The 11,074-nt window shown below is 32.7% G+C and overlaps 1 protein-coding gene across 1 annotated transcript in view; it reads left to right on the forward strand.

The window, feature by feature from the left end:
* Window positions 1-11,074, forward strand: part of LOC106474443 (tribbles homolog 2-like) — a 28,518-nt gene that overhangs the window by 9,013 nt on the left and 8,431 nt on the right. The window contains exon 3 of the mRNA XM_013935138.2: window positions 4,317-4,609. Within this exon, the coding sequence (XP_013790592.1) occupies window positions 4,317-4,609 (293 nt within the window). The remainder of the gene's footprint in view (window positions 1-4,316; window positions 4,610-11,074) is intronic.

Below are 11,074 nucleotides of genomic sequence, written 5' to 3' on the forward strand. Positions count from 1 at the left end.
AAGTTTACTTCGTCGTAGTACGTGTAGTATAGTGTGTATATATATATATATATATATATATATATATATATACCCTGGATCATGATGTCACTGCCGGATGGCTTTGGATTGCGTTATTGTAATTTTCGTACGTTTGTTATACATTTTCTGCAGGCGAGAGCTTAATTAATTAGTCGTGGTACTGCTTTACTACACAGACGAACCAGTTCTTGAATTGTTTAGCAATTAATTGTTACTTCATTGTGAACCACAGCGACACGAAACTGGGAGTATAACCTCTTACTGCTAAATGTACTGAACACGCGGGTTGATGACGTCATTACGTGGTATCGATTTGTATTGTTTTGATTACAAAAAGACAGATAGAAAGAAAAACAAACAATTGAAATAGTATCCAAGCTCTGTAAAGCTGTGAGCGTATAACCACTTACTGCTAAATTTTCTGAACACGCACGTTGATGACGTCATTACAGTGGTATCGATTTGTATTGTTTCGAGTATAAAATGACAGAGTGAAAGGTAGCAAAAACTATTGAAATAGTATCAGTTTGCTTGAATGCATCTTCATGTTGATCAATAAAGTAAAAAAAAACATTTGTTGTATTCAACAGTCAGAAGCCTTCTTAGCTGCATAAGGTAGTTGAAAGGTGAATCACTTACTGTTAAGTGAACATTTTATATTTTGAAATAAATACATAATATTAGTTATACTTAATACTCCAATAATTAGAAAATGAATATAAGTAACAGAACACTCAACTCTTCCATGACCACTGAGAACATGAATTTGCAAAAAGACACATGTAAAGACAGTAACTCAGGATATGATCACACAACATAACATTAATATTCATGGTTAACCCTAAAATTAAGCACGCTTTTTTTTTAAACTATTTATGCACCAAATTGCTTTTGGGTTCACAGCCTTGTTGGTTACAGGGGGTCCTTAATAACATAAGGTGGCCATGAACTTGGAAAAGTCGTATAATAAATAAAAAGAAAGGACTAAAATATCAGAGAAATGTGCCCTATATTTATCTCTGAACATACATGTGCACATGCTACTTTGGTATGCCACTTATTCGTCTATGTTAACATATTCTTGGCCAGTCACTCCACATTATTTTGTCTGGTGATAATTAGGTAACTCATTGTATCTGATAATAGATTAGGTCAAATCACACACTATGACTTCTTATACAATACCTTTTTTCCATTAGTGTTCAAAACATAACATATTCCTTTTTTTTTCAGTAGTTAGAACATTGATAATCACACAGTATGACACTTTTTTGCACACCACAAGAATACATATATTTTTTAGTATTCAAAACATAGTGACAGATTAAAACATTCCTCTTAATTATTAGTTTATAGGATATTTATATGGAATATATTTGAATTAAATTTATCACAATCCTTTTAGCAGTGTCAGCATAACATTTTGTTGTTTTTTTGACCAGAAGATTAAATGTAAGATCAGAAGGAATTTGTTTAGTTTTCTTATTGAAGAATTTTTTTGTTGTGGGAAGTTAAAAAAAAGTGGGTGTGATGTTGGAGTGGATATTATCATTTGGTACTGTAGTTCATGTTTCCTTGTTTGACTTGGGAGATGTTTATTACATCTAAACTACTCATATAAGTGCTGCCATGCAATGTTTCAACTCTTTACGTACAGTATGTCATCAACTCATCATCAAGCATAATAAAATAATGAAAAGTGGACACAATAGAAAATAAAACATCAAAAAGATATTGTAATCATGTGAAGCAAGAACAAAAGGAGAGTTTACCAACAATATTATTGACTGTCTAGAAATACTGTCAATGGAGGAGAGGAAATAAAATTTAAAACATTTAATTATTTAAATAACCATTAGTATTGGTTATACTATCTAATATATCAGGTGCTGCCATTACTTTTGAATTTTATTCTTTATTATTATACCTTTATTATAGATTGTTTTGTATTATTAGCTTAATATGGGTATTTAGCACTAACCTAAATCACCTAAGCCGTGTCACTCTTGTGAGATATTGTTGGGATTACAATTGAAAATACTAACAGTGAGGGCACCAATTAATGAAACAACATATTCCACTCTGTATTAGTAGAAGCATAAACGTTTATATAATTAGCTACACTGATTGCCAGGGTGATTTTTAGTTTTGTTTTATAGATTGCTCTGATCATAAGCTAATACTAATTCTGTTTATAAAATTATTTATCAGAAGACCATTTTATCAAAAAAGTTGCTTTAAAATAAGTGTATAATAAGACTGTTATATTTAACATAGGGGAGATTTACCCAGTTTTGTTTGATCAAGTTTAGTCGCCCAGCAATGCAAGAGTTGGTGGTGGGTGCTGTTGTAGTTGCTTTTCCTCTAGTCTGTCAGTTGAAAATCAGGGACAGCTGGTCCAGATAGCCTTTGAGTTGCTTTTGCATGAATGTCCAGCGGAAAAAAAAGTATTAAAAAGATAAGGTTCTCACTGGAAAGTGATGCAGTAAATTATATGCATAGTTTTATGTGTTGCTAAAATTTCTTATGTATAAGCTTCAAATTACACACTTATGAATCATAGTTCAGTCTTTAGTTTCAATTTGAGAAACTAATTTTTTTTTCCATCTGGGAACCATTTATGGATTTTTAACAGTCATTCTTCAAACTGCTGCATATAAATAGCACCAGCTACCTCAAAACTGTTGGAATGAGGTTGCTGCCCCCTTATTCATGAGTAGGATATATTCTAACTTTTTTTTTTTTCTTATAATGAAAAACTGAAAAAAATACAAAGTAGGCTATATATCAAATTCTAAAATGTACGTATACAATATATTTTGAAACAATTTTGCTGTAAACCATAATTTTACAAAAATTGTAAGATTAAGTTTAAGTTACAATAATTTTATATGTTTTATTATATATATATATTTCTTTATGGTCATAGTCATCTGTAACTTAAATGTCAATTTTTATATTAGTATTTGTGAAATATTAGGAAGTTAAAACATTTAATTGTTACAGTAAGGTACAGATGTTTTAATTGAAAAAAAATAAAAACTAGACATTTGTAAGAATAACTGTCAGGAAATAGAGGATGTTCGCAAGGGCATTTTTACTGACTGATGAAGTAATTTATAGACTTCAACAGGTATGCTTATTCTTCACATAAAATTTAATCTTGTGGACTTGATTACATTTTGCTTTAATTTTTAAGGTGCCCAGAATTATTATTTTTTTCTACAAATAGCATTAGTTATATATAATATAAAATGTTAAGTAGTATGCAATGACCTAATGATTAATATCAATAACATAAATGAAACCATATACTCAAAATGAAAAAGATAGTCATATGGAAACATGACTGTACAATGTAAAAGGCCAGCTAAAAATCCTTAACATAAAATAAAAACGAATGTGAATAGGTCATCTAGACTAGTTTCACAAATAATCGGGTATCCTCAGCATATATAAGGGAATGTTTAAAACCAGCACAATAAATTATATGGTAAAAGAAAAAAAAGTCCAGGAGTTACTATACAAATCTCCAATAAGTAAAACCAGGAAGACTATAACATGTGTATTAGAGTTATTATAGAACTCATTATAATGTCCAACTGTGGTTAGATGTAACAGTTCTGTACAAGCCTTCTCGCACCTTTATTCTTGAGCTTGTAAAACTTCTTGTTGACTGTGAAAACAGTGTACAATCCAAGTTTAAGAAAACATTTACCAAATTTTACTCATATGTGTGCATTGGCAACCCCTTTATGTTTTGTATATAGTTTGGATCTGAACTTACTGTTAAATGCCATCTTGAGTTTTTCATTAGTATTTATTAAAGTTACTTTTTTCATTTGGTGTTATATAGAGAGTGCTCAAAAATGTCTTCTGTTGCAGTACAATTGTTCCATTGGGTTTTTTTTTTTCAAGTAAAGCATTATTCTCCTTCATAATCATAATGCATGAATTACATAAAATCTTCTGAATAATAGTGTCAAGTTATCTGCCAGTGCTCAAGTTAAATCAGGACCTTTATGTTTTAGAATATAAAGATTGCTTTTTTACTGTCAAGCAGAAAATGTATTTAAATTTTCAGTTATTTATAATTCTAAACATAGAAACGTATGTTAATATTTTCAGCCAAAGAATATTATTTCTTATTTTTTAATACCTTTGTAACTTTAGTTAGGACGATGTTTAGGGCGATCTTCAGATAAGTAACTTAAATAACCCATTATTTTTTGGTCATGTAAATTGAGATATGTCAAAGTTTATGTATTTAATTTGCTGTTTTGTGTTTACCGCAGGTTGTACCAAACGATCGATATCAAAAAACCGTAGCAGGTTATTTTCGACTGGATTCTCACCCCTCCGTCAATCAGATAGAACATGTATTGATTGGTGAAACCAAAAGTTATGTCATTTTCCGGCGCTCGTACGGAGATCTGCATTCGTATGTTCGTAATAAACGTCGCCTTCGAGAACAAGAAGCTTTACGACTTTTTCGCCAGGTGGTGCTGGCAGTTCAGGCCTGTCACGAGGCTGGCGTTATACTGCGAGATCTTAAACTTCGAAAATTCGTCTTTAAGGACCCTGAAAGGTATTAGTGTTAGAAATATTCATACATTTGTTTTATTTTATATCGGTTCCATCTTACTTTTTATCTTGACCCTAAATAACTTTGAAGAATAAAACTGTGACGAATTTCTGTGAAGTCATTTACTGATATTTAAAAGTTGGTTATTTTGTCATTATACTGAAATAGAAATGAAAGCTTTTGATTACGTGTCTTTAGAATAACGTGTTTGTAATTAGTAAAGATCATCCACCAGTAACGGTATGTTGTTTGTGTAAATTTAGTTAATGTACAAATATACTGTATGTTGAGTACCCCGTTATATGTTAACATTCTGTACAATTCTCGTTATTTTCCCACAAGGTATTTACCTTATACATTGCTATACATTTACTTTGAGACTAGTAATGTGATTTGTGTTAAATATTAGGAACTTAGCCTTCGTCTCAACGAATGTATTTAGTTCCTTAGTGTAGTTATGATATGAACAGCAAAACAGTTTGAATACTGGTGTTGATATCATCATAGGAATGTCATTAAAAAAAATCACCTTATCCGGTACGTCTCTTCCGTGGATCAGCTAGATATGTTAATTTCCAAAAGAGCTTAAATCCTAAATCATCACCCGGTTTATCAGCTTCAAATCAATATTCACTTCACAAAACAGGTAAAGAATAATCGGAAGCTGTGATATTATAGTTATGACAAGGCAACACTGCTGATGTAATAACAGACATACCCACGTTCATTACTATTTATATAAGCGCCCTGATGATCAATTAAGTGATATGAAATGCAAATGATTGGCCATTCAACCTATGCTCTCTCTCTCTCTCTATATATATATATATATACGCACACGTGTGTATCTTGTAATCTTGTCTCGGTTGATTCACTTAGTTTGGAGATCATTTGGACGAATGAAAGCCGCCAGTTACAGTAGGCTCATGCAAATTGGTTAAATTCTGTCAAAGTGGAACTGCTTTCAAATCAACGGTATATACAATTGCTCGGACACATGACAAGACTGGTCACGACCGTTGTCTGTTGATTCTGGCTCGCCGCAAGATAAATGAAGTGGACTTGGAACTGAATGACGTGTCGGTGTATAGACAGTTAGAAATAAACTTCATACGGCTGGTCTGTATTCCAGACAGTAAGGCGTATTCCACCTATAGTAAGGCAATAAGTTCAGTGAACCAACGGCGTGTGGAGCAATTCATACAGAAATATGACGCATTTAGCAGTGGTGGAAATATATAGTGCGGACAAGAAACAGCTATGGTGGAGGGACCTACCTATACATGCTATAGAATGATAATACCGTTAACGCTACACCTTACAATGACCACATTCTACGTCATTTTGTGTTTCAATATGGTGGTGCAGTTGACCCAGACTTAACTATATTGTTGTGGCAAAAAGGTTCAAATATCAATAAATCTAACGATAAGTGATCTGTGAGATAAATTTAGTTAGAATTCCTTCCATATACATACTTTCCCTCACTATCATAAATAACCTAATTAGATAAAACATGTGGGTGAAGGACAATGCCAATGAAATAAGAAAGAGTAAACTGACATCTCTTTTAAAAGCGTTCAGTTTGAGACGTATATTCATACAAAAAGGGTCATATTATTATCATAAATAATAAAAGTTCTATGAGATCTTTACCTCAGGGGGAAAAAATCGATAAAACGTTCAGATATTTGGCTTTTTATACCTTTTACATTTTGACCACACTTGTATATTATGGTACTAAATAGCTTTGAGGCACTGTATATGTTAAATAAATTTTCGTTTTTTATATAATTACTTTTAGAAAATTATGCCTGTTGTAGTATAACTCCTGCAATATATTGATGTAAGTCATCACGTTGGATGAAAGCTTCAACTGTTTGGAACTGTTACATGGTCCATAAGAAGGAGCAATCTGTTTGATCGTGTGGGATCTTGGGCCAGAGCCAAAGAGCACGTGACGCTGTTAGTTGTAACCTTGAAACAGAGTAGAAATGACCTTTTACAGCTATACTATCGATGTTATTATGAAATGCTTGCCCCTGTCATGATCATGTATATTGTAGAACAAATTTTGTTGGAAAATCTTACGTGAAATTGAAAATAAACACCACTGTCATCAAGGCTGCAGCAAGAAATGTCGGGGCCCATCTGAAGCCAGCCAAAGGATTTGCTTTGTAAACGCCTTTCTAATTATCTTTACCCATTTTAACAAAACCACTCGTACTTGTCACCCATAAAGTAGACCCAAGTTCAGCTTGATTCAAACACGCCATTTGAATAATTCATTTCGTATTTAGATATGTATATATATATATATATATATATATTCATCATATGCACTTTTATGTATTTCATACTTCAAAAAGCAAAAATAATTCGTGTTGTTTTATGAAGATTTACAGATTAAATTCCTGCTCTTATATCCAAAACAACAGAATACACAAGCCTCCTTGTCACTGAAAACATTTCGCATTGCCTATTACTAATAACTCATTTTACCGCGGTTTTTATATGCACTTCCAAACTATGTGTTTGGTAACAACATGGCTGTGAATGTGCGATTTTTCCTAACATTAAACATTCAGGCACAGCAGTAAACTTGTTTTTTCTTTAACATTTCGTAGTATACCGCAAAAAAATATTGCAATCATATGTCTGAATAATAAAACAAAACTCTTGCCTGTATAATTGTACCTTATCCTAGTCCTTTGTTGACTCCCTAAGCTTGTCAGCAGCACACACGCATCTGTATTTCTCCCCCCCCCCAGTGACTCAACGGTAAGTTGAAAGGCTTATAACGCCAAAAATCGGGTTTCGATACCCGTGGTGGGCACAGCCTAGATAGCCCATTCAGTAGTTTTGCACTTAACAACAAACAAATGAAACCTTTTTCATTCCCGAAATCTTGAATTACTGTCTCGGATATAAGGAAACGTTTAATGTGTGACTTGAATGCATATAAAATCGTTGTGTAGAGTAAGAAAATATTTCAAAAATTATAAGGATAAGTGTTTTGTCAATATGATTTTAAGAAGAAAAAAGTCCGTTTACAAGTTATAGGGTACTTTAAAATATCAATTCCAGAACGTTAGGTTTGTGAATTACTGTGGAAAATTATAAATAATACGCTTGCGTTTGTTTGTCCGGAACATTTCTCGACCCAACGCTACAACTCTCATATCGTTAGAAAGGCCTTTGTCCAAAGAGTCCGGATTGCATATTAGCTTTTTAATTCAGAATCACCTTACCTGATTTTTGCTTAGTCAAACTTTTCAATGTAACGAGTATGGTACACGATGGCACAACGTTGTTGTCATCACGTAACGATTGGCTTCGATTTAAACTTTAGTTTTTAGTTGCAAAGTATTTCACACAAACAACGTTTAACCCAAGTATAATTTCCTAAAAAATTAACATTACACTAAATACGATTCTAAACTTTCTCGACAGTTCGCAGTTCGTTCAAAACCGTATACTTATCACTTTGTGACAACGCATTCAGACGTTTCTGCATATCCAGCTAAGTTTGCCATCATTACAACCTTACATTTACTTTACTTTGTAATAATTTAGCTTCGTTTTGTTTCTTAGACTGCTATAAACATCCTTTAGCCAATTTTCTTTAGTACATGTTTTATTCTTCGTTTTTGTTAGTTTCTTTGTTTCAACTTGAAAAACCGTGTCATACACTGAACGCTAATAACTGTTTCATACTCTGTACAGTATTGTAAATACCATTACTGTACTTTGTTTACTTTACTTGTAGTTTTATTAAATAAAGTTGCATACACGTAATTTTATGACAAAGTTCTGTCTACGTGAGTTTCTTTGGCTGACTACGTAATTTCTTTTTCTAATAGACTAAGATTTATTTATCGATCTGACACGTAATGCCTGTAAGAAAGCGTAGTTTAAATGACGTGAGTGAAATGATAGAATAAGGAAAATTCAAGCGAAGGGCATGAAAACTACTGCAAATGTTTTGCGAGTCGTGACTAGTGTAGAATATTTCATCTACAAAGAAAACGTTTGTTTCAGTTTCTTTCAGGGGTGGGAGTAAGCACGCATGCAGCTCAAGTCTGTTGAAAAAAAGAACTCTCAGCCAAGTGTAATCTGTCAACAAACTCTTACAGAAACGCTATAATAAATCACTTTAAGAATGATTTGTTTTGAAGTTTTTATTTAACATTTGTCGTACTTTCTGTTCTAAAAATGGGGTGCGTGTTGGGCTTATGGCAGAGCTCTGGATTTCGGAGCTGACGAGTCGACTTCGAATCCGTGCGATACCACAAAATATCCACCCTCCCCACTTTAAGTTGTGGATGCATTATAGGAGTGATAGTCAATCCCTTAGCGTGGATGGTATAATGTTGCTGACTGGCAAATAGCCGTAGTACGTGTCATGAAGACAAATTCTTTTCAAATTTATAGTTTTTATATTATTGCAGGATAACTAAAACTAAACTATCTGACTGTGTTACATTATTGCCTTCATCAGTATTGTAACTGTAACTACATGTGTTTATAGCAAGATTGTGTTTTAATCACTTTGTTATCCGGCTTAAAAACTTGTATTTAAAAGCATCTCTACTTTATGCGCTATTATATTAACATTACAAAGAAGAGAAATGATGTTTTACAACGTTCTTCACAATATCATTAGCACTGAGTATCTCTACGTTGAAAAAGTAACCACTTTTAAAATTTAAATTACAAGCATGAAGCAAATGAAGATAATACATTTTTTTTAACTTATTCACATAACAGACAATAGATTTGCTTTTAATTTTTATCAATTCACGCCTATATCATACATTATGAGAAAGAAGAGCAAATGCGGCTAGTCAATTAAAAGTATCCATAACACATAGTATTCACTTTTAAAGTATCTCCATATGGCCAAATTCATAACATGATTAACTGACAGCGAAACAAGATATTTCGGCTATCACGTAAATATATTATTGATTACCGCTATCTTAAGGAAAATATTTCCCTTTTTAAGCTGTGAATCCAGAAACTGGTTGTAGTACTTGTACAACCAACAGATATTCAAATTAAAATGATACTGCTAATATGATTATTCTTCTGTAATGAAAGTTCCCCATCTTGGTTTAAAATAATTTTCCAGAACATTTCAGCCATTTTATAGTATTACAGCACCTCTCATATTTATTCCACTCTCACACTCGTTCAGTTTGTTTGAATTTTATTTAATTAACTACATTTTAATTAAGTTAGTGATTAATGATTTCACTGAGCAACTATTAAATCAGATAATGAATTTCACAAAGTCACAGTTTTCATGACTTTTCCTAGAAATTAACTTTGAAACATTTTCGATTACTTTTTAGGACGTGTGAAAACTTTGACTAATATATTTATTCCTAGGATATCTCAAATTCTTAATACTATTTGTTGGCTGTCTTTCTTTCTTTCTTTATCCCCCGGTGGGGCAGCGGTAAGTCTATGGACTTGCAACACCAAAATCCGGGGTTTGATTCCCATTGTGGCTTCTCTATAAGAAAAACAAAACAAATCTTTCTTACTTTTGACGAGTGTAAACGTTTAAGACTTGTGAATACAAAATGTTTGTTATCAGACATTCAGTCTCACCGGTCCGTTTGTCTAAAGTGTAATTAGGAAATTGAAAGTTATGAGAGCTAAAATATGCCTCTTGTGGATTGCCATCGACATGTTTGGGCTGGGGAAACTAGAGTTCAAAGTAGATTTTCCAAAAATGCAGCAAATTTTATATTATTTCATAAATGCCCAATTCAGCGTAAAAAAAAAAGGAAAAAAATCCTTCCATGAGGTTTTCTGGTATGTTATAAATGTTTTCTGCTATATACTGATAAATGTCAAAGTTAATAATTTCACAAATGACATTTTTCTGTTTCAGTGGGTATCTTCCATTGCCGAAATTGCATTAAAACGCATTATACGATCGTAATTTTAGCTTAGACATTTTTTTAGCTCCCCATTGACTCAGCTGTAAGTCATAGGAATTGCAAGCAAAAAATCGGGTTTAGATTCTTCCCAGTGGCATAGCGGTATGTCTGCGGACTTACAACGCTAGAAACCGGGTTTCGATACCCGTGGTGGGCAGAGCACAGATAGCTCATTGTGTAGCTTTGTGCCTAACTTCAAAACAAACAAACAAAAAAAACAATTGGGTTTAGATATCCTTGGTGAGCAGAACACAGATAGCCCGTTGTACACCTTTGTGTTCAACAACAAACAAACGTGTATTGTTTTTTTTCTGTATTTGAGCAATTTAGCCGTTATATTTAAGATTAGCTAGTTATAACAAGAGAACAACTTTGAAATGTTTGTGTGTGTGTGTGTGTGTGTGTGTGTGTGTGTGTGTGTGTAGTACTTACTTAATATTATTTTCTTTTCTTCTTCTTTACGTTTACTAAGTAGGAGGTATAGTACTTACCGTTTACCTAAATTAAATTTAAA

Source organism: Limulus polyphemus, unplaced genomic scaffold (assembly GCF_000517525.1).
Source record: "Limulus polyphemus unplaced genomic scaffold, Limulus_polyphemus-2.1.2 Scaffold138, whole genome shotgun sequence".
NCBI lineage: Eukaryota > Metazoa > Arthropoda > Merostomata > Xiphosura > Limulidae > Limulus > Limulus polyphemus.